The 25,078-nt window shown below is 43.6% G+C and overlaps 1 protein-coding gene across 1 annotated transcript in view; it reads left to right on the top strand.

Moving 5' to 3' along the window:
• epha10 (EPH receptor A10) overlaps window positions 1-21,931 on the top strand; it is a 135,331-nt gene extending 113,400 nt beyond the window's left edge. The window contains exons 10-18 of the mRNA XM_079591258.1: window positions 4,988-5,043; window positions 10,108-10,233; window positions 11,327-11,512; window positions 14,360-14,421; window positions 14,812-15,015; window positions 15,293-15,445; window positions 17,018-17,208; window positions 20,736-20,900; window positions 21,049-21,931. Of these exons, the coding sequence (XP_079447384.1) occupies window positions 4,988-5,043; window positions 10,108-10,233; window positions 11,327-11,512; window positions 14,360-14,421; window positions 14,812-15,015; window positions 15,293-15,445; window positions 17,018-17,208; window positions 20,736-20,900; window positions 21,049-21,163 (1,258 nt within the window). The 3' untranslated portion in view covers window positions 21,164-21,931. The remainder of the gene's footprint in view (window positions 1-4,987; window positions 5,044-10,107; window positions 10,234-11,326; window positions 11,513-14,359; window positions 14,422-14,811; window positions 15,016-15,292; window positions 15,446-17,017; window positions 17,209-20,735; window positions 20,901-21,048) is intronic.
• Window positions 21,932-25,078: the final 3,147 nt, after the last annotated feature.

Below are 25,078 nucleotides of genomic sequence, written 5' to 3'. Positions count from 1 at the left end.
ATCTCTCCTCTTCACTCCTTAATCTCTCCTCTTCACTCCTTCATCTCTTCTCTTCACTCCTTAATCTCTCCTCTTCACTCCTTCATCTCTTCTCTTCACTCCTTAATCTCTCCTCTTCACTCCTTCATCTCTTCTCTTCACTCCTTAATCTCTCCTCTTCACTCCTTAATCTCTCCTCTTCACTCCTTAATCTCTCCTCTTCACTCCTTAATCTCTCCTCTTCACTCCTTCATCTCTTCTCTTCACTCCTTAATCTCTCCTCTTCACTCCTTAATCTCTCCTCTTCACTCCTTCATCTCTTCTCTTCACTCCTTAATCTCTCCTCTTCACTCCTTAATCTCTCCTCTTCACTCCTTAATCTCTCCTCTTCACTCCTTAATCTCTCCTCTTCACTCCTTCATCTCTCCTCTTCACTCCTTAATCTCTCCTCTTCACTCCTTAATCTCTCCTCTTCACTCCTTCATCTCTCCTCTTCACTCCTTCATCTCTTCTCTTCACTCCTTCATCTCTCCTCTTCACTCCTTAATCTCTCCTCTTCACTCCTTAATCTCTCCTCTTCACTCCTTAATCTCTCCTCTTCACTCCTTCATCTCTTCTCTTCACTCCTTAATCTCTCCTCTTCACTCCTTAATCTCTTCTCTTCACTCCTTAATCTCTCCTCTTCACTCCTTAATCTCTCCTCTTCACTCCTTCATCTCTCCTCTTCACTCCTTAATCTCTCCTCTTCACTCCTTCATCTCTCCTCTTCACTCCTTAATCTCTCCTCTTCACTCCTTAATCTCTTCTCTTCACTCCTTAATCTCTCCTCTTCACTCCTTAATCTCTCCTCTTCACTCCTTAATCTCTCCTCTTCACTCCTTCATCTCTTCTCTTCACTCCTTAATCTCTTCTCTTCACTCCTTCATCTCTCCTCTTCACTCCTTAATCTCTTCTCTTCACTCCTTCATCTCTCCTCTTCACTCCTTAATCTCTCCTCTTCACTCCTTCATCTCTTCTCTTCACTCCTTAATCTCTCCTCTTCACTCCTTCATCTCTTCTCTTCACTCCTTAATCTCTCCTCCTTCATCTATTCTCTTCACTCCTTCATCTCTCCTCCTTCATCTCTTCTCTTCACTCCTTAATCTCTCCTCCTTCATCTCTCCTCTTCACTCCTTCATCTCTTCTCTTCACTCCTTAATCTCTCCTCTTCACTCCTTAATCTCTCCTCTTCACTCCTTCATCTCTTCTCTTCACTCCTTCATCTCTTCTCTTTCATCTCTTCTCTTCACTCCTTAATCTCTCCTCCTTCATCTCTTCTCTTCACTCCTTCATCTCTCCTCTTCACTCCTTAATCTCTTCTCTTCACTCCTTAATCTCTTCTCTTCACTCCTTAATCTCTCCTCTTCACTCCTTCATCTCTCCTCTTCACTCCTTAATCTCTCCTCTTCACTCCTTAATCTCTTCTCTTCACTCCTTAATCTCTCCTCTTCACTCTTTCATCTCTTCTCTTCACTCCTTAATCTCTCCTCTTCACTCCTTCATCTCTTCTCTTCACTCCTTCGTCTTTCCTCTTCACTCCTTTTTCTCTTCTCTTCTCTGCCCTCCTTCTCTTTACTCCTCTTCTGTTCTCTTCACCCCTTCTAGTATTTTTTCCTTAAAACAATTCACATGAAAATTAACATTTTTATCATTGTTTACTCAAAATCATGTCAGTTTTAAAAGACGTGAGATTTTTTGGGGGCGAAGTGCTCCTCTTATTCTTTTGAAGTATCTTATTCAAGTCAAGTCACCTTTATTTATACAGCGCTTTTTACAATAGATTGTTTCAAAGCAGCTTTTCAGAGATAGCAGGAAAATAATAAAACAAAGTTTATTTATAGAAGAAAAGTGTCACATTTCAGCTTAAGTTAGTTCAGTGATGTTTCATTTTTTTTGTAAAAAAGTTATTAATTTAGTTAATTTATATATCTAGTCGCTCTGGAGAAAACAGTGATCTCATCGTCCAGCTCAGCTCAGTTCTCATATAATGGTGTCAATGTAGGAGATCAATATTATTGTTAAGTATCAAATTAAATGTCCCCACGTGACAGGAAGTGGTGTCTTCACTTCCTGTGATGACACAACAGTGAGGCCTTCCTCCTTCTCTTCTTTAGTGGTTTCTCCAGATCCTCCAATGTAGCTCACACTCGTGTGGTTCTGCTCTCCTCCTCTTCTCCTCCTCTTCATCCTCCTCTTCCTCACTCCAGGTACAGGCATGCCTGAGTTTCTCCTCGTCTCTCGCTTGTCCCGTCTTTCACGTTTCCTAACACAGGCCCTGTTTACACCTGCTATAATCATCCGACTCCTAAACTCGAAATAATCCCTTAATCACTATATCTCACTGAATCCTATGAAGGGAGCCTCATGTGAACTATAATAGTATTTATTTATAATGTGGAATTACTGTATTTATAAGCCACCACTTAACAGGTGCAAAAAATTGGATTTATATGCCACCAGTTACCATGTGTTGCACTTTGTAGCATTTTTTATTATATTTTCATATTTTGATGAGCCAGTGGAACGGAATTTCATCTATCTATCTATCTATCATCTATCTATCTATCTATCTATCTATCTATCTATCCATCATCGCATCTTGGATTGGATTTTGAGTGGAATTTTGTGATTCAGAGTCAAAGCACTGTCTTCTCCAAAACCACTTTGATCTTTAATATGAATATGGTGTTATGAGCTTTTTTTTACTTGATTACCTGTATAAAACTATCTTTTATGTGCTAAACATGCTCTGTCTCACTGTATAGATTTCGGGCAAACAGGGATTGTTCTGTGATGTCCAGGACTTTGTATGATTTCCCATTTAATATGATCAGACATTTGTTATATTTTAAAGCTGATCACAAGATCAAAGTTTAAAACTTGTTTTAACACAAGGGATGATTGACAGCTCAGGATAAATGTGTAAGTGACAAAGCATAGTAATTAGTGTTTTAAAAATGTGCTATGTAATTAAAATACATAATTTAATAATAATTAATATTATTATTATTATAGTGATTGGCAAATGCTTTTAAAAAGTAATTACTGAATTTCCATGCAAAGCAACCATGAGCTCAAGAAAGTGTTTATTTGTAAAAAAAAAAAAAAAATTTGTATGTATGCAGCAGATGTTTTATCTTATCTAACTCATGACCTGGTGTTGCAGCACGATGCTCTGTTTTATGAGTCTCACAAACACCTTTTGTACCTGTTTACACCTGTATTGATGTATTGAGTGCCAGATCTCAGGTGTAAAGATGGTCAGAGGTCAAACCCCTGTCGTGTGTGTGTGTGTGTGTGTGTGTGTGTGTGTGTGGACCTGTATGATTATTTTGTGTGTGTGTCTCGACCTGCATGATTCTTTCGTGTGTGTGTGTGTGTGTGTGTGTGTGTGTGTGTGTGTGGGTGGGTTTGGGTCGGTCTCGACCTGCATGATTATTTCGCGTGTGTGTGTGTGTATGTGTGCGCCTCTATTTTCTAATCCCTCCTGTGGTGCATGTCTTTCTCCAGTGTCTCCGTTCCATTAATCCACAATGTAAAATCGCCCAAATGCCATTGAATCCTGCGGCGCCTGATTCTCCACACGTATACACACACTCTCTCGCTCTCTCTCTCTCTCACACACAGACACTCACACTACGACTGTCAGATCAGCGTTTCACCAGGAAATCTCTGCATTTACACCGTGAACCACGAACCTCATATAATATCTCATAATGATTTTAACTGAAGAGTGATGTTGTTTTTCACCATCTTAAACGGATAGTTCACCACAAAATTAAAGTTTTCTAATTTTGTTTGTCACTTTATTGTGACTTCTCTGCAATCCCAACCACTCTTTCAGTGTAATGAGAGTGAGGACTGTCAAATTCAGAAAATTATAACAACAAAAACTGCCATATAAATTATCCATATGACTCTTGTTTTGTCTTCTGAGCTTTATGTGAGAAACAGACCAACATTTTATTTTAAGTCGTTATTCACTGATAATCACAAGAGAAGCAGCAATGATTTGTTAATGAATCAGAAATCCAGATTTCTTCACTGGTTGACTTACAAAACCATTCTGAACTGATCTGGTTCTCAAGATTGTCTCACTGGAATGGACGATTATATGTAAAAAATATATATATATATATTTGGTCTGTTTCTCACACAAACCTGTCATAAGTCTTCAAAACACAGAAATATTGCTCACTGCAAAAAGTGATGTTCTTCCTCAGTATTTTTGTCTTGCTTTTTATTAGATGTTTTCATTAAATGTATCTTAATTTAACAATGTTTAGATATTTGTGCTGGAAAACAAGACAAAAATATGAAACTTTTTTTGCAGTGTACAGGTCAGTTTTATGGTGTTTTTAAGGACTGAAACTTAAAAGTTCCAGTCCAGCACATTTAAAATGACAGATTGTTCATTTTTTGGGTGAACTAATTCTTTAAACTATTGAGTTTGATTAAAACAAATATTATTATTTTTGTCTGAAAGGAAATAATTATCATAAGCAAGTTCAGTCAGTTACAGTTTTGTTTAAATGGCAATGTTCATAAAAATCTTCAATATACGTGTTGTCATTTTAAGTGCCGTTTTGTCCTTTCCTTACAGAAATACTAAGCAAAAACTTTTTTTTGCAGTGTCTGGGTCAGTTTTATGGTGTTTTTAAGAATTGAATCTTAAAAGTTCCAGTCCAGCACATTTAAAATTGTTCATATATAATGACAGATTGTTCATTACTGGGTGAAAAAATGCTTTAAACTATTGATTTTGAAAAAAAAAAAAAGTTTTGTCTCAAGGGAAATATTATATAATATCATAGGCAAGTTTAGTCAGTTTTAGAAGGCAGTTCAGACACGTAGTGTACGTATTGTCATTTATAGTGCTGTTTTGTAATTTCCTTACAGCCTGAAGTTTCATGTTGTTATTATTGGCATGAGTTGTTAGTAATGCCTGTGTTCTTGTTTTGTCCCTCAGACAGTGTGGTTACAGTAAAGCCAGTCAGGAGGGAGACGAGGAGCTCTACTTCCAGTGTGAGTATCGTGAGTTTCTGCTTCACTACAATCATCTACAGGACTGTGGCTTTACTTCTGAAGGTGGTAATGGATAAAGCTCATCACAGACTGAGAGATTAGAAGTGAGAGGAGGAGAAAACAGAGTGATCTGTGATAGAGAGAGATTAAAGTGGCACTGCATTAACGTCTAAGTCCGTATACGTGCTTTTACATCAGCCTGTCTAATGCTGGAGTCCACTATCATGTTTCACACACTCCTGTGATCAAGAGAAGAACGAGTCTCTGAACACACACATGCCATATTCAGTTTTGCAAATTAATGCATTTCAATACAGGCACGGATACTTTGAATGGACACAATGTGTTAAAGTCAGCATGAAATAGAGCATCACAGTCCTGCCCACAGCCCGAGAGGGCTTTGGTGCCGGAAGTAAATTTCCCATTCATTTCTCCCATTGACTTTTGGAAAAATCCGTATCTAAAGAGTTTTAGAGCATGTCTGAGGATAACCAGCTATGGCTGAACTCATAAGCATACAACATATCATTTCGAGTGAAAAAACGAAGAGAAAATCCAAAAAAAGGCAAAGGTACAAGACTGTGTACATATTTTCATTTCCGAGCGAAAGAACTACTCATCCCATAAACCACCGCGCCTCACTGAAGTCGACTGAAGCCAACCGCGAAAGAGCCTTTTGAGTGAATTTTATATAGTAAATGTGTAGTTAATAGCAGTTCTTTCAGTAGCCTAATAATAGTGTAAATAAAAATAATAATATATTGTGTGCGTGTGTGAAAGCGGTTAACGATAAGGTTAGCAACATGGTGCAGCTCAGTCATCAACACACGTGTGTTCAGTCAGTGTGTAACGTTAGTTTGTGTGTTTATTTCAGAGCCCTTTATGACACAGGACACTCTGCTGACAGGACAGGTTGAGGTCCATGCTCATTTTCATGATGTTATAGTTCATCCTTAATTGTAATAACATTTAATGTATTTTCTTAATATCCACAACGAGTGAAAATTAAAAAGTGACGGTCAGCAAACCAGAAAGTGCACAGCGCCGCCGGTCTGATGCATGGACCGCTGCATGGTCTGCTCTTGGACCGTCATATTCAGTTTATTAACTTGCCATGAATTATTACACAAATGTTCAGTAAATGCATGAAGAGGTATGCCTAGGCTTAATATTGTTTTGACAGTGGCATCATAAAATGCTTGATATGACTCATACCATATGAAGGCTACAGTAGCCTATCTAAAGTGAACGATAAGTAAGGGATAATGTAAAGCGAGGCGGTTGTTATAGCGAATACAACTCGCGAAAGGCTGATTATGAGCCCGACGCGAAGCGGAGCCTGAAGGGAGTTGTATTCGCTATAACAATATATGAGCATATACAAACGCTTAGTACAGCCGTTGCTGGTTTTAAGTCTACCATGTATGGTTACGTTTTTATGGCTTATACCCCAAATGTCTATGGAGAAATTGTATTGAATTTTTACTTCCGGCACCGGCTGTGGGCGGGACTGTGATGCTCTATATAAGTTGTGATAATCTTCCCTTCTGGACAAAAACAAATGTGGGCGGAGCTTGATTGTGTCTGTGGAGAATTGATTGGATGGTTGTGGTTTGCTATTGGCTGATCTCATGTGAGTGACAGGTTATAGCCCCGCCCTCGTCATCAGAGAAGAGATGAGGGGAAGTTATTCTGTTTCAAGATTATTAATATAATAATGATGTGTACCCATAAATCATTTAGAATAAACCCTGCAATATTCCATTAAAAAACAAAACAAGAATTGTCCATTTTGATTTGATGGCCACTTTAAGTTACTTTTGCATTAGTTTTCATTATGGCCAGTTGACTGAGATTCTCTGTTCTCTGAAGTGGAAGTGTTATGGATATTAATATCAGAGCGCTGGTGTTTTAATGCTTCAGAACAGATGTGATGTCAGTGCTTTTATATACAGATTTGCATCCGGCTGTCGTCACGTTCCGATCTCATTTCCTCTGATGTTCCTGTAGTTTTTTTTTTGTCTCCTTTTAACTGTCTTTATTTAGTAAAAGTGGCAAAAAGCCCCAAAATATAATTAATTACTGCAATGAAACCAGCTGTACAGTGTTGGTGATGCAGTTTACTCTCTTTCTCTGCTGCTTTCCCTCAAAGCTTTACAAACTCTAGACAGATGTTAGTGTGATGATGATCCACATGCATTAATGTGTGTGTGTGTGTGTGTGTGTGTGTAGTTTGGTGAGTATTGAGCAGTGCAGCTGAAGCATTAAATCTGCTGAAACGATGAACACACACTTCACATGTTGTGTCTCACAGCACTTCTATACAGTGTGTGAAGAATGCAGGACGAATAACAGACTCATAAACTGATATTTGCATGTTTTCAGTCTATAGTATTTAACATGCAGATGTCCACATTGAGCCAGGATGGACTCGTACTGGATACAGCAGGAAGATTTCCATATGGATGCACAGAACAGACACAGATTTGTTTATTTGTGATAAATATTAATTTAGTTTATTGAAGCCAGATTTGTAAACAAAATGTGATGCAAGGCGTTCTTTGTTCTGAGAGCAAGAGTAGTCAGAGATGTTTCAAAGCATCAGAGTTGTGCTTGTATTAACTACAATAATTCATAAAATCCCATCAGCCTCGTCTCAGATGTTCTTGTTCTGGTTCTGGTTCTCCTGACTCCCGATCTCTCTTTCTCCCACATTGGTTTGTTTTACTGATTTGTTCTTCCACCAGCGTCTATAAGCTCTTCTCGTCCTGCATGCGTGTTCTGTTTGTTTTATATGCATATTTTTGGATGACCCAGAAACAATGTTAGGATCAGAGCTTTAGCTGTCATTATGAAATCACTGAGGCACACTGTGTTTGTGAAAGTGTGGTTTTAATGCTATAGATTATGCAAACTCACATGCATGTACAGGGTTTGTGCTTGTTAGTGTGTGGAGATTTACTTCTGTGTGCTTGGGACACAACTGTCTGAAGAACTACATCTGACAAAGCATTCCTCTGGGAAATATCGTCTAAGATAAAGAGGATAAATTAGTGTGTGAGAGGGAGAGTGTCTGTGTGTGTGTGTGTGTGTGTGTGTGTGTGTGTGTGTGTGTGTGTGTGTGTGTGTGTGTGTGTGTGTGTGTGTGTGTGTGTGAGTGTGTGTGTGTGTGTGTGTGTGTGTGTGTGTGTGTGTGTGCGCGTGTGTGTATGTGGAGTTCCTCAGTATTTTTGTTTTGTTTTCAATAAAAATATCTAAACATTCAAGATACGCGATACATTTAGAGGAGAAAAATTAACTTCATTTAAAGAAAAAACAAGATTTTCTGACTACACTGACAGATATTTGTTCTTGTTTTAAGCAAAAACTCACTTCATTTGCAATTTTCATTTTCTTCTCCACTAAATGCATCTTGATTTTAGAACGTTTAGATATTTTTAATGAAATGCAAGACAAAAAATGCTAAGCAAGAAAAACATAAATTACTGTTTTTAGTTTCTATTCAGTATATCTTATATTGTAAACAGCGACTGTGTGTGTGTGTGTGTGTGTGTGTGTGTGTGTGTGTGTCTGCGACTGAATCAGTTATTTCGACAAAAACAACCTCGAACAGTAAGTAAGGAAGCGATCTGAACTCTAAATCACTGTAATAACGTGAATACTTGAGCTAGAGAAAACCTCATTCCTGCGTTCGATCCTGATCCGCGCGCTCATGATGAGATGAGCTCCTTTAATCTGCTTTGTAATTGTATTCTTAAGTATGTGTGTATGTATGTGAGGTCGAGATCGATAAGCTGTTATGAGATCCGGCTCTGCTCCGGGTCGATCTGGATTTATAAGCACATTTCATAGTTGGACCTGTACGAGCAGAATACTGCGCATTAATAAAAAATATATTTTTATACCTGATGTTTTTTTGTTTTTTTTCAATGAATGCAAATAAATAAATCTTTCTATCTAGTAATTATACTGTACTATATTTTCATCTATGCATTTAAAGGAGCCAAATATATATTCGTAATATACAATAGCAGGTTTAGTTGACAACTAGATTAGGAAAGAGATGCAGTGGAGAACTATATGCACTATATTAGTGTATACTGTATGTAACTAGATTATATATTTTAGTTGTGCTCGTCCATTAAAACTCAGAGCCGTGATGCTGTAGACTGTTGTGTATCCGTGATTAAATGTTGAACTCCAGGATATTCGTTAATCAAACAAACCCCGTGTCCGCCAACAGTGTGTTGTGTGATGACTTGACTTGACTACTTTTTTATCCTCATGGGGACATTTTTGTTGCTTGTGTTTCAACATGCATACACACAAAGAACCAACAATGTACATAAATATAAAAACACAAAACAAAAATATATTTATTTGATGTTCACCATGAGTTAAAGCATCAGCACATTTACACACAGCACACGCATGAATGCCTGAAGTGCCTCTTTCGCTCATGTTCTCTCATGCATGTTTTGAGACGTTGTGATGGACGAAAGCTGAGAGGAAATTTCCGTCTTCTCTTTCCACACTGACAGCGCCTCTCGGTTCTCGTATGAGAAAGTCAGTTCAGATTTCATCACTTGCAGAATAACAATGTGTACAGTCACGATCTGAAAGGCCAATCAGATTTGTGTGAACAGAGCATGTCTAGATACGTCTGTGGGAGTTTTTTTCTCATTTCATCAATAATAATAGTCAAGACACAGCAGCTTTACAGTGATCACAGGAGATTACAGTAGCAGAGAGTGTTCTGGCTTTACAGCAGCTCTAGAATAAAGTTATTGTCCAGATAAAGTTAGTTTTGATTGATTCACTTCCGTTATAAAGATTCCAGTTATTAACTTAGGGGCCGCTAACACCTGTAGCGTATTATGTGTTTAGTCTATAGATATGCACGTTTGAGTATATATGTGCGCAGGCGTGTAGTCTTTCTTTACAAAATGACATCACCAAATTACTTGTCTGGCTGCGTAACACAGAATCTTTAGTCGCTTAAACAAAAATAGTGATCCTTGATTTAGCAAGCAGCACTAATTATAACTTTTCCTTACATTTCAGTTAAAATCCCAACCAGAAGGACCTACATCGACCCGGAGACGTGTGAAGATCTTCTCCAGGCTGTTCATGCCTTTGCCAAAGAGCTGGACGTCTCCAGCATCAAGATCGAGAGGATCGTCCACACAGGTGCGGACCACATGCTGAACCACACAACACTTCTGTTCCCTGTACAACACTCGTCACAGCATTTCTGCCGACGGGATGTGTGTGTTCTGCCACGATTCCTCTTTTCCTTAAACGTATCGTTTAAGACTGACCTGCTTTTTGCACCACTTTTTTATTTAGTATGCTTGTTTAATAAGATCGTACACTGACAAACATCATGTTCTTGTTTTCCAGCACAAATATCTAAACATTCTTAAATCAAGATAGGTTTATTGGAGAAGCAACATGACTGAAGATATTAAAAATCATCAAAATGAAGTGAGTTTGTGCTTAAAACAAGAAAAAATATAATCTTAAAATATCATCAGAAAAAGCATCTAGTTTTCTCTTTGAATGAAGACATTTTTCTGACTCCACTGACAGATATATGTTCTTGTTTTAAGTACAAACTCGCTTCATTTTCATCTTCAGTCATGTTGCTTCTCCAGTAAATGTATCTTGATTTAAGAATGTTTAGATATTTGTGCTGGAAAACAAGAGACTTGTGTAATTTTAAAATGCTGCGTTTTTCTATTTTTGTTTGGTTTTTATTTTTTGTATTTATGCAGCTCTTGTGTAACTTGTTGGAAGTTATTTAATGAAATATTTTTTTGTAGGTAAATACATCTATCTATACAGTAATTATACACTGTAACAAATGATTTTCAAAATTGTAAATAAAAAAGATGAATGGAATATGAAAATACTATTTACTTCAAAATGTCACATTTAATTCACGTGCTGTTTCCTTGTAACTAGCCATTTATGAGTGAACATTACTTCTACACCAATTTTGGTAACACTTTATTTTACAATGACCTTACATATGTTACCATAGTAATAACAGTAAATTATGCATAATTACATGCAACTAACCCTCAACCAAACCCTAACCCTAAGTACATTAAGTTGCTTAATTTTACTCAGTACTTTTGAGGTTAAAATTGGGGTTACTCTTTCTTGTCATTGTTACGGTGTAATTATGTTTTAAAAGACTGTGAAGGGTGTCCGAATGTGCACTTTGTGAGACAGTTCCTTTAAACAACGAGTGACCTTTGACCTCTTGTCTACGCAGGAGACTTTGGCGAGGTGTGTCGCGGATGCCTGAAGCTTCCCAGCAAACGCGAGCTTCCCGTGGCCATAAAGACGCTCCGCTCCGGATGCTCGGAGAAACAGAGGCGCTCCTTCCTCAGCGAGGCGGGAATTCTGGGACAGTTCGATCACGCCAACATCGTGCGTCTGGAGGGAGTCATTACCAGAGGTCAGTCGAGACCGAGCGTGCTGCACAAGTGCTGCTGGTCCCAGTATAGCTAATAAACCCAGTCTCGATCGCCCCCCGGTGGTTGGTCCCAGTATAGCTCATAAACCCATAGTCTTGATCGCCCCCCGGTGGCTGGTCCCAGAATAGCTCATAAACCCATAGTCTCGATCGCCCCCCGGTGGCTGGTCCCAGTATAGCTCATAAACCCAGAGTCTCAATCGCCCCCCAGTGGCTGGTCCCAGAATAGCTCATAAACCCAGAGTCTTGATCACCCCCCGGTGGCTGGTCCCAGTATAGCTCATAAACCCAGAGTCTCGATCACCCCCCGGTGGCTGGTCCCAGTATAGCTCATAAACCCAGAGTCTTGATCGCCCCCCGGTGGCTGGTCCCAGTATAGCTCATAAACCCAGAGTCTTGATCACCCCCCGGTGGCTGGTCCCAGAATAGCTCATAAACCCAGAGTCTCGATCGCCCCCCGGTGGCTGGTCCCAGTATAGCTCATAAACCCAGAGTCTCGATCGCCCCCCGGTGGCTGGTCCCAGTATAGCTCATAAACCAAGAGTCTCGATCGCCCCCCGGTGGCTGGTCCCAGTATAGCTCATAAACCCAGAGTCTCGATCGCCCCCCGGTGGCTGGTCCCAGTATAGCTCATAAACCAAGAGTCTCGATCGCCCCCCGGTGGCTGGTCCCAGTATAGCTCATAAACCCAGAGTCTCGATCGCCCCCCGGTGGCTGGTCCCAGTATAGCTCATAAACCCAGAGTCTTGATCACCCCCCGGTGGCTGGTCCCAGTATAGCTCATAAACCCTGCCCTCTTCAAGTAGTCTAATGAAACGCTTTGTGTTCACTACTGCGCAGAATCAGGTTCCAAATCAGCGCAAGATGTCAGTGCTATATTAGCACTTTGGCGGCTTCACTTTTCACCAATGGAAGAGAGAAAGGGGCGTACATCTTTTTTACAGTCTATGGTAGAGACAGTGAGACTGTGAAAAAAAGAGAGATGTATGGAAAGAGTGATCGGGATGTTCCTCGCAGGATTGGGAAAGACAAAGAACGAGGGAAATTAGGATTTGATGGCTTCACCTGAAAGAGATTCAGTGGGCGGAATAGATGGGATGTCCTTCCATTGAAAAGGAATAAAGGAGGGATGAGCCGCTTGTCCCACTGCAGTAATGGAAAAGAGAATGATAAGCCATTGATTGGATGGTTTATTGGGAAGTGCATCCCTGAATAAATGGGCCGGTCCTCAAAAGTGCCAGAACAGAAAGGGAGGAGAGGGTCGATAGTTGCAGGATGGATGAGCGTCAGAGGTGAAGATCAGAGACGATGAGGAAAAGGAGATGTTATCAGGACTCTGAGAATCCCACTCGGAGAACAGATCCATCTCTAGACTGATCGATGAGATGCTCCTGGAGATAAAGCTGATAGATGGATTTGCCGAGTGTGTTCTTGCCGAAGGGGATGAGGGATGATGAAGGTGTTTGGAGAGAGGGAAGACCTCGAGCAGATTCGCTGAATTAAAGAACTGATATTAGTCTGGGACTCTGTGTGTTTGTGCTGAAGGAATGATTCACATTGATTCCACATGCAGAACATGATTGAAGTGAAGAGACGCAATGAGATTGTGCGTGTTAGAGAAGTGGCTTCAGGACCCAGAGTTCTGCAGAATGTGTGTGTGTGTGTGTGTGCAGTGAGCACAACAGCAGATGTTCACACTGGAATAATTGGTGTCCTAATCACAGCGGGCCCTTAATGACTCTAATCTTCTCCACCTCCACCTGCAAATCTCAGTTTTTCCTGCCGTTTACCTCCTGAAAGCCACACTCCTCTCCATCAGCAGCAGATCTCCACGGCTCGGGTGTCGGACCCAGAGCTCAGAGCCCAGCAGGAGGTGTTCTGATCGGAGGAGTGATGGAGCAGGAGACGGTGGATTGAACAGACTGATAGTGAACCCTCCTGCTCATTGGGCCGGTGTTGAATTCTCCAGATTGTTGGTGTCGGTGTACATGATTGAGGGATCTCTCTCTCTCTCTCTCTCTCTCTCTCTCTCTCTCTCTCTCTCTCTCTCTCTCTCTCTCTCTCTCTCTCTCTCTCTCTCTCTCTCTCTCTCTCTCTCTCTCTCTCTCTCTCACACACCTGGGGATTTACTGCTGCCTGCCTCCCTAATGAAGCGTACTTCCCTCATCTTTCTCTGAGCTGCTTTCTATCACTCACTGGGAATACTGACACTACAGACATCTGGAATACTTCATTCTGATTGGATCATTGTTATCTATCCATCTATCCATCTATCCATCTATCTATCTATCTATCTATCTATCTATCTATCTATCTATCTATCTATCTATCTATCTATCTATCCATCCGTCTATCTATCTATCTATCTATCTATCTATCTGTCTATCTATCTATCCATCCATCTGTCTGACTGACTGTCCTTCTATCTATCTATTTATCTTTCTGTCTGTCTGTCTGTCAGTCATTTTTTGCTACTATACCTTTAAAACTATCTATCGTTCTATTGTAAATTTTTCTATCTTCGCCATCTGTCTATCTATCATTCTATTGTTTCTTGTTGTATTTCTTCAAGGTTCTATACATCTATTGTTCCATCATTCTGAATATCTACCTATTTGTCCACAATATCTGTCTGACTGTATGTAATCTCTTACATAACACTTAGACTTTAATGAAAGTGTTTTTTCCGCTCGACCCCATCATGTCCTCTCTCTCCCCGCTGATGCATTAAACAAACACATGATCCGAAGGTCTTCATATGTGTGTGTGTGTGTGTGTGTGTGTGTGTGTGTGTGTGTGTGTGTGTGTGTGTGTGTGTTTTTGCTGCAGGCAACACTATGATGATCGTGGTGGAGAGCGCGGTCAACGGAGCCCTCGACGCTTTCCTGCGGGTACGGGAATGTGTTTCTGTGTCCGCTTGTTCTGCAGACTGTAATATTCTGAGCCTTCAGATGCAAAATGCTGCAATAGTACAGTAAATGTTACTTGTGAAATATGTAAGTTACATTATAAAACGTGCAGACTTTCCAATCTCCAATTCTTTTACTTTTTCTCTTTCTCCTCGTTCCTCTCTATCTCCTCGTTCCTCTCTTCCCCTCGTTCCTCTCTATCTCCTCGTTCCTCTCTATCTCCTCATTCCTCTCTATCTCCTCATTCCTCTCTATCTCCTCGTTCCTCTCTATCTCCTCATTCCTCTCTATCTCCTCGTTCCTCTCTATCTCCTCGTTCCTCTCTATCTCCTCGTTCCTCTCTATCTCCTCCTCCCTCTCTCCTCCTCTCAGACACATGAAGGTCAGCTGACGGTCCTCCAGCTGGTGGATCTGCTGAGTGGAGTGGCGTCTGGGATGAAGTATCTGACAGAGATGGGTTTTATCCATCGCCGACTGGCCGCTCATAAAGTCCTGGTGAACAGCAGTCTGGATTGCAAAGTGTCGGGCTTCAGACCGCTTCAGGACGACAAGATCGAGGCGGTCTACAGCACACTAGTGAGTGTTTTACCATAATGCAACACTGCACTCTCAAACGCTTCCCGACGGGAGTCAGCACATTCCTCTGAATGTCAAAGCACAACTCTCATAGAGTTCATCAAACTTTTATGTGGTGTATTTTAAGAACGCCTCAGTGCTTCATGCTTCCGGTATGTTATGCACAAGTCAGGATTCAGTCAACACAACACACAATACACTCACTCCAGGAGATCGCTTCCCTGTGTTTGCAGTAGGATGTGTTTCCGGATCAACATTTCTTTCCCTTTCATTCCAGCACGCAGGGAAGAGTCTGGTGCTGTGGACGGCTCCGGAGGCCATCCAGTATCACCGCTACAGCTCCGCTTCCGATGTCTGGAGCTTCGGGATCGTCATGTGGGAAGTCATGTCCTTCGGAGAGAGACCGTACTGGGACATGGGCAACCAAGACGTGCGTCTCTCCCTTCGTATTTCTTCTGATGAATCACCAGCTGTGCAGTTCTGCATCACTTCTTCTGGTGTTGCTTTTCCAAATCATTTATCTCTCTCTCTCTCTCTCTCTCTCCCTCTCTCTCCCTCCCTCTCTCTCTCTCTCTCTCTCTCTCTCTCTGATGGGATTTTGTTGTGTGAAGTTAAGAGTTATGCATTTGTATGAAAATTTAAAAGTAGCTAAAGTAGAGGGCCTTTAAAGACCTCAGATAAAGTGTGTGTGTGTGTGTGTTTGTGTGTGTGCGCGCGCATTTTTACTTTAACTTCAAGTCCACTTCAGCTCCGTGACCGATCAGACTCAGAAGTGTCTCGGCGTGTGTCCTGACTGGCCTCTTTTTCTCGGCTGCAGCAAAGATCCTCATAGTGTCAGAAATAAACCCCTGAAATACATCACACCCCAGTAATAAAGTCTCTAAAAATTTAAAGAAACCACATAATAAAAATGTTTACGCTACTTTTATTTTATTTGTCATTTTATTTAATTGTTTTTTTTTTTTTATAAAAAATATTTTATTTTATTTTCAAATCTGAAATTAATAAAAGGCTTGAGATAAACTGATGACCAGATTGCCAATGCGGTTTCTCTCCTGTGAGACAATTCATAATGACTTCATAGTTCTAAATGTGTTTTAACAAGCCTCACAACGTACAGGTTTTAAACAAAAAAAGAGAGAGTGAAACTCTTGAGGCTTTCTGCATGTTTATGGCTGAATGTATGATTGCAGGGAAAAGCAAAGGCATTAATGCGTTCAAAGCTAGAACCTTTCGTTTATTCATGTGTAGTAGATAATGTTTGTGTTGTCATTGTACGTGAGTTTAAGCAGTGCTTTTATGATATTCTGAATTTCTAATAAAGAGAGGCTCATAGAGGGACTGAGGCAAAGACACATTCTGCAATCAAACAATCATTTCATTTGCTAATTTCTCTAAGAAATGTCAGTATCGATAACGATTGCTTTGAGAGAAAAAAACAGGAAGCTCACCAGAATATATAATAAAAAAAATGCAGCAATGAGATGTTTATCCATGTACAAATAATTTATAACATGTATACAGTGGGTCTAAAATCTAGGAGAGTGAGTGTGGGAGCGAGTGAGTGAGTGAGTGAGTGAGTGAGTGAGTGAGTGAGTGAGTGTGGGAGCGAGTGAGTGAGTGAGTGAGTGTGCGAGCGAGTGAGTGAGTGAGTGAGTGTGCGAGCGAGTGAGTGAGTGAGTGAGTGAGTGTGCGAGCGAGTGAGTGAGTGAGTGAGTGTGCGAGCGAGTGAGTGAGTGTGTGAGTGAGTGAGTGGGCGAGTGAGTGTGCGAGCGAGTGAGTGAGTAACTAATAATTTATAACATGTATACAGTGGGTCCGAAAGTTGCACTGAAAATCTAGGATTGAAAATCTATTTTAAAACTGGCAATAAAAAAAAAAACATTTAAAATAAAGAAATGTTATGATGCAAAGTGAAGAAGAAATAAGATTATGCACTGTTTCTGTGTTCTCCCAATTCTGAATATTCAGTTGTTCTGTTCTGTGTGTGTGTGTATCACAGGTAATAAAGGCGATCGAGGATGGTTTCCGGCTGCCTGCACCGGTGAACTGTCCCGGGTCTCTTCATCAGCTCATGCTGGACTGCTGGCAGAAGGAGAGAACGGAGAGGCCGAGCTTCACTCAGATCCACAGCGCTCTCAGCAAGAGCATCAGGAGCCCCGACAGCATCGGCTCCTCCAGCCTGGGACGCAGGTACTGTCCGACTCCTGCACCTCCTCTTTCCGTTCCTCACCGGATCATACGGCTCTCCCGTCTCCTGCTCCTCCTCTTCCCGTTCCTCACCGGATCATACGGCTCTCCCGTCTCCTGCACCTTCTCTTCCCGTTCCTCACCGGATCATACAGTTCTGCCGTCTCCCGCTCCTCCTCTTCCCGTTCCTCACCAGATCATACAGTTCTGCCGTCTCCCGCTCCTCCTCTTCCCGTTCCTCACCGGATCATACAGTTCTGCCGTCTCCCGCTCCTCCTCTTCCCGTTCCTCACCGGATCATACAGTTCTGCCGTCTCCCGCTCCTCCTCTTCCCGTTCCTCACCGGATCATACAGTTCTCCCGTCTCCCGCTTCTCCTCTTCCCGTTCCTCACCAGATCATACAGTTCTCCCGTCTCCCGCACCTCCTCTTCCCGTTCCTCACCGGATCATACGGTTCTCCCGTCTCCCGCTCCTCCTCTTCCCGTTCCTCACCGGATCACACAGTTCTGCCGTCTCCCGCTCCTCCTCTTCCGGTTCCTCACCCGATCATACGGTTCTGCCATCTCCTGCACCTTCTCTTCCCGTTCCTCACCGGATCATACAGTTCTGCCGTCTCCCGCTCCTCCTCTTCCCATTCCTCACCAGATCATACAGTTCTCCCGTCTCCCGCACCTCCTCTTCCCGTTCCTCACCGGATCATACAGTTCTCCCGTCTCCCGCTCCTCCTCTTCCCATTCCTCACCGGATCATACGGTTCTCCCGTCTCCCGCTCCTCCTCTTCCCATTCCTCACCCGATCATACGGTTCTCCCGTCTCCCGCTTCTCCTCTTCCCGTTCCTCACCCGATCATACAGTTCTCCCATCTCCCGCTCCTCCTCTTCCCGTTCCTCACCGGATCATACAGTTCTCCCGTCTCCCGCTCCTCCTCTTCCCATTCCTCACCGGATCATACAGTTCTGCCGTCTCCCGCTCCTCCTCTTCCCGTTCTTCACCCGATCATACGGTTCTCCCGTCTCCCGCTCCTCCTCTTCCCGTTCCTCACCCGATCATACGGTTCTCCCGTCTCCTGCTCCTCCTCTTCCCGTTCCTCACCCGATCATACGGTTCTCCCGTCTCCCGCTCCTCCTCTTCCCGTTCCTCACCCGATCATACGGTTCTCCCATCTCCTGCACCTCCTCTTCCCATTCCTCACCAGATCATTCTCCCATCTCCTGCACCTCCTCTTCCCATTCCTCACCGGATCATACAGTTCTGCCGTCTCCCGCTCCTCCTCTTCCCGTTCCTCACCCGATCATACGGTTCTCCCGTCTCCCGCTCCTCCTCTTCCCATTCCTCACCCGATCATACGGTTCTCCCGTCTCCCGCTTCTCCTCTTCCCGTTCCTCACCCGATCATACAGTTCTCCCATCTCCCGCTCCTCCTCTTCCCGTTCCTCACCGGATCATACAGTTCTCCCGTCTCCTGCACCTCCTCTTCCCATTCCTCACCGGATCATACGGTTCTCCCGTCTCCCGCTCCTCCTCTTCCCATTCCTCACCCGATCATACGGTTCTCCCGTCTCCCGCTTCTCCTCTTCCCGTTCCTCACCCGATCATACAGTTCTCCCATCTCCCGCTCCTCCTCTTCCCGTTCCTCACCGGATCATACAGTTCTCCCGTCTCCCGCTCCTCCTCTTCCCATTCCTCACCGGATCATACAGTTCTGCCGTCTCCCGCTCCTCCTCTTCCCGTTCTTCACCCGATCATACGGTTCTCCCGTCTCCCGCTCCTCCTCTTCCCGTTCCTCACCCGATCATACGGTTCTCCCGTCTCCCGCTCCTCCTCTTCTCGTTCCTCACCCGATCATACGGTTCTCCCGTCTCCCGCTCCTCCTCTTCCCGTTCCTCACCCGATCATACGGTTCTCCCATCTCCTGCACCTCCTCTTCCCATTCCTCACCAGATCATTCTCCCATCTCCTGCACCTCCTCTTCCCATTCCTCACCGGATCATACAGTTCTGCCGTCTCCCGCTCCTCCTCTTCCCGTTCCTCACCCGATCATACGGTTCTCCCGTCTCCCGCTCCTCCTCTTCCCATTCCTCACCCGATCATACGGTTCTCCCGTCTCCCGCTTCTCCTCTTCCCGTTCCTCACCCGATCATACAGTTCTCCCATCTCCCGCTCCTCCTCTTCCCGTTCCTCACCGGATCATACAGTTCTCCCGTCTCCCGCTCCTCCTCTTCCCATTCCTCACCGGATCATACAGTTCTGCCGTCTCCCGCTCCTCCTCTTCCCGTTCTTCACCCGATCATACGGTTCTCCCGTCTCCCGCTCCTCCTCTTCCCGTTCCTCACCCGATCATACGGTTCTCCCGTCTCCCGCTCCTCCTCTTCCCGTTCCTCACCCGATCATACGGTTCTCCCGTCTCCCGCTCCTCCTCTTCCCGTTCCTCACCGGATCATACGGTTATCCCGTCTCCCGCACCTCCTCTTCCCATTCCTCACCCGATCATACGGTTCTCCCGTCTCCCGCTCCTCCTCTTCCCGTTCCTCACCGGATCATACAGTTCTCCCGTCTCCCGCACCTCCTCTTCCCATTCCTCACCCGATCATACGGTTCTCCCGTCTCCCGCTCCTCCTCTTCCCGTTCCTCACCCGATCATACGGTTCTCCCGTCTCCCGCACCTCCTCTTCCCATTCCTCACCCGATCATACGGTTCTCCCGTCTCCCGCTCCTCCTCTTCCCGTTCCTCACCGGATCATACGGTTCTCCCGTCTCCCGCTCCTCCTCTTCCCGTTCCTCACCGGATCATACGGTTCTCCCGTCTCCCGCTCCTCCTCTTCCCGTTCCTCACCGGATCATACGGTTCTCCCGTCTCCCGCTCCTCCTCTTCCCATTCCTCACCGGATCATACGGTTCTCCCGTCTCCCGCACCTCCTCTTCCCATTCCTCACCCGATCATACGGTTCTCCCGTCTCCCGCTCCTCCTCTTCCCGTTCCTCACCGGATCATACGGTTCTCCCGTCTCCCGCTCCTCCTCTTCCCGTTCCTCACCGGATCATACGGTTCTCCCGTCTCCCGCTCCTCCTCTTCCCATTCCTCACCGGATCATACGGTTCTCCCGTCTCCCGCACCTCCTCTTCCCATTCCTCACCGGATCATACGGTTCTCCCGTCTCCCGCTCCTCCTCTTCCCATTCCTCACCGGATCATACGGTTCTCCCGTCTCCCGCTCCTCCTCTTCCCATTCATCACCCGATCATACGGTTCTCCTGTCTCCCTCACCTTCTCTTCCCATTCCTCACCGGATTATACAGTTCTCCCGTCTCCCGCTCCTCCTCTTCCCGTTCCTCACCGGATTATACAGTTCTCCCGTCTCCCGCACCTCCTCTTCCCATTCCTCACCGGATCATACGATTATCCCCTCCTCTCAGCATATCAGCAGCTTTTTCTTGTGGTCGTTTTACGGATGTTTTTTATTTGCTTTGTCATGAATATGAAGGCTGTGACTGAAACACGTCCTGAAACAAGAGCTTCTCTCTCTTTCTGCAGGACGCTGGGCTCGTCCGTATCGCTAGCAGAGCGAACGCTTCCCTCCTTCCCCTCCTTCAGTTCGGTGGGCGAGTGGCTGGAGGCTGTAGACATGGGCCGCTATAAAGACAACTTCACTGCGGCTGGATACTGTTACCTGGAGTCCGTGGCTCGCATGACCGTTCAGTGAGTGACCCGTGAGTGAGTGAGTGAGTCAGTGAGTGAGTGAGTGAGTCAGTGAGTGAGTGAGTCAGTGAGTGAGTGAGTCAGTGAGTGAGTGAGTCAGTGAGTGAGAGCGAGCGAGCAAGTGTGACGGGCTCTGTTGTTTCTGCAGGGATGTGTTGAGTCTGGGCATCACCTCTCTGGAGCACCAGAAACTGATCCTGTCTGCCATACAGACTCTGAGAGCTCAGGTGATCCAGATGCACGGACGAGGGGTTCAGGTCTGACAGACAGACAGATGTTCTCACGATTACCCAGAAGCCCTTCAGCAGACAGGAGGAGATGATAACCTCACTTCTTTTTCTAATCTTCCTTTCCTCCTTCCTTCATCTTCTCGTGGGGGGAACACTGCATCTTTACTGAGGGGACTATGTCACGAGCGAGACGATTCCTCTAGAATAACCTGTGCTGTTCCTCAACGGTGACCGAGAGCCTCGTCTCTGTCCTGGAGAAGCTCGTCTGACTCTCAAAAGGGCCTTTTTCTTTATCCAAGCGAAAGAACTCGTGCTTCAAGCCACTGATCCTCCTCTAACGTGGGCAGAGCTGGGAGCGTTCGCTGCTCCGAGCGGGAGAAGATCTCGCCGTGTCTTCAGGAAATAAGTTGAGTTCTGGTGTAAGAAATCTTAAATAACATGTAAATCCCCTTTTCTGTCTTTCCCTGGCTTGATTACGGTCAACTTTTTTCTTTTGGCTTTTTCTCCACACTTTATACTCATTTCTGTATAGAAGCCCAGTTCCGCCACATAAGAACAAATCATAATTCATTAGAATTAATCATAACAATGACATTAAACTTTGAAATTATGACTTAAGTCATTCTGAGATGAAAAGTTGAAATTATGTCATAAAAAAGTCCAAATTATGACAAGACGAAATTACCAGAAAGTTGTAATTATTTTGTCTTCTTAATATCATAATTATGACTTAGAATGTCATAATTTGGACTTTTATGTCAACTATTTCAATTTCAACTTTTCATTGAGATGAAAATTTACAAAAAAGTTATAAATATAAGATAAAAGGTTAAACTAAGTTAAAACATGAAATGATGACATAAAAAGAGTCATAATTGACATAGAAAGTCATAATTTCATTTTTTAAATAAAAGTAAAAATTATGACATACTATATACAAGTCATAAAGATGAAAAGTTTAAATTATTATAACATGCATGATTTATTTTTCTTATATGGCGCAAATGGGCTTCCATATTTCTGAAGTGAATTTCTGAGTTTATATTATTATTGTCGGACATCTGTACTTGTTATGTTTTCTCCTTCTGTCTACTATAGAGACAATGTTTGCACTGCAGCATCCATGATTTACAGAAACTTGTATCATATTTATTAGATGAGTTATTTATTCGTTTTCTGAAGCTTATTGGTGCTCAGTTTTTGAATGCAAAAATATTATGTTTGAAAATGGAAAACACAGCACTGAATCTAGACGTTCAGCTGTCATTTCATCAAAATCCTTTGTGTGAGTGAGTGAGTGAGTGTGTGAGTGAGTGAGTGTGTGTGTGTGAGTGAGTGAGTGAGTGAGTGAGTGAGTGAGTGAGTGAGTGAGTGAGTGTGAGTGAGTGAGTGTGAGTGAGTGAGTGAGAGTGAGTGAGTGAGTGTGAGTGAGTGAGTGAGTGAGTGAGTGAGCGAGTGAGCGAGTGAGCGAGTGAGCGAGCGAGTGAGTGAGTGAGTAGTCGAGTGAGCGAGTGAGTGAGTGAGTGAGTGAGTGAGCGAGTGAGTGAGTGAGTGAGTGAGTAGTCGAGTGAGCGAGTGAGCGAGTGAGTGTGAGTGAGTGTGAGTGAGTGAGTGAGTGAGTGAGTGAGTGAGTGAGTGAGTGAGTGAGTGAGTGAGTGAGTGAGTAGTCGAGTGAGCGAGTGAGTGAGTGAGCGAGTGAGTGAGTGAGTGAGTAGTCGAGTGAGCGAGTGAGTGAGTGAGCGAGTGAGTGAGTGAGTGAGTGAGTGAGTGAGTGAGTGAGTGAGTAGTCGAGTGAGCGAGTGAGTGAGTGAGTGAGCGAGTGAGTGAGTGAGTGAGTAGTCGAGTGAGCGAGTGAGTGAGTGAGCGAGTGAGTGAGTGAGTGAGTGAGTGAGTGAGTGAGCGAGTGAGTGAGTGAGCGAGTGAGTGAGTGAGTGAGTGAGTGAGCGAGTGAGTGAGCGAGTGAGTGAGTGAGTGAGTAGTTGAGTGAGCGAGTGAGTGAGTGAGTGAGCGAGTGAGTGAGTGAGTGAGTGAGTGAGTGAGTGAGTGAGTGAGTGAGTGAGCGAGCGAGTGAGTGAGCGAGCGAGTGAGTGAGTGAGTGAGTGAGTGAGTGAGCGAGCGAGTGAGCCAGTGAGTGAGTGAGTGAGTGAGCGAGTGAGTGAGTGAGCGAGTGAGTGAGTGAGTAGTCGAGTGAGCGAGTGAGTGAGTAGTCGAGTGAGCGAGTGAGTGAGTGAGTGAGTGAGTGAGTAGTCGAGTGAGCGAGTGAGTGAGTGAGTGAGCGAGTGAGTGAGTGAGTGAGTGAGTGAGTAGTCGAGTGAGCGAGTGAGCGAGTGAGTGAGTGAGTGAGTGAGTGAGCGAGTGAGTGAGTGAGTGAGTGAGTAGTCGAGTGAGCGAGTGAGTGAGTGAGCGAGTGAGTGTGTGATGGGCGTGTAAACACTTACAGACTTTATTTTCCCTCTGCGACGGCAGTTGTCTGATTCTCTCAGATGTGTTTAGTGCTTGATGTTGCTGTTTTCTACGAAGGAAGTGGTTGTTGTTTAACAGGAATGTTCAGAATGTTCTAGTGTTATTGAACTTAGATTTACTGTGTGACGTGAGCGTGTGAACAAGGCTTGGTTGGACTTGGATGTGTTTAAGCAGTATTGAGTGAAACCCTAATTCAGAACATTCGCAGTTTGATCATAGAAACACGTCGATGCAAATCACATTAATAACGACTGTAACTCACATCATGACAAATACATGTAGTACAAAACAAATGACTGGATTTTGTTCTCATACTTTATTGGGTTGTTCTTGATTTCCAGGATTTAAACAATTGAAGCGTTTTGGAGTTAAGTAATAGGAGCATCATGTTCACTGTTTTACAGACATGCATATTCATCATTATTGCAGCCATATCATATCTGAAGGTGGCGTAACATAATTAATAATCACTTCAAAGACATGCTGACTGTAGTTTAACAGCCCTTTACCGGATAAGACTCGATTCCCCTTTGCATTGAGTGTATCATTCTGATCTCTGTTTGATACTGTAAATATGTATTTGAAAATGCAATCTATTTTTATAATTTGTTTGAATAATAATGTGTTGAATGAGATCCTCTCACTGTGTTACAATGACTTCTTGTTTGAATTAGGCGAGTAGCGAAGAAAAGTTGTTTGAAATAATCAAGTCTTTTTTTTTCTTTTTTTGAATTTTCATGATTTTTACCTGTCAGAAAAGCAGATGCTGTTGCAATATTGAAACTTGTTATTAAAAAAATACAATACAGGTACCCTAGACTTTATTGTGTTTGCTCGCAGTCTTCCAGTCCATACACACATCACACACACCCGTGATACACACATCACACACACTCGTGATACACACATCACACACACTCGTGATACACACTCGTGATACACACATCACACACACTCGTGATACACACATCATACACACCCGTGAAACACACATCATACACACTCATGATACACACATCATACACACCCGTGATACACACTCGTGATACACACATCATACACACACTCGTGATACACACATCATACACACACTCGTGATACACACATCATACACACCCGTGATACACACTCGTGATACACACATCATACACACACTCGTGATACACACATCATACACACACTCGTGATACACACATCACACACACTCGTGATACACACATCATACACACTCGTGATACACACATCACACACACCCGTGATACACACATCACACACACTCGTGATACACACATCATACACACTCGTGATACACACATCATATACACACTCGTGATACACACATCACACACACTCGTGATACACACATCATACACACTCGTGATACACACATCATACACACACTCGTGATACACACATCACACACACTCGTGATACACACATCATACACACACTCGTGATACACACATCATACACACACTCGTGATA

The sequence above is a fragment of the Phoxinus phoxinus genome (assembly GCF_949152265.1).
Source record: "Phoxinus phoxinus genome assembly, chromosome: 19".
NCBI lineage: Eukaryota > Metazoa > Chordata > Actinopteri > Cypriniformes > Leuciscidae > Phoxinus > Phoxinus phoxinus.
Note: the sequence above shows the minus strand (reverse complement) of the source record. Positions and strands in the feature narration are given on the sequence as shown.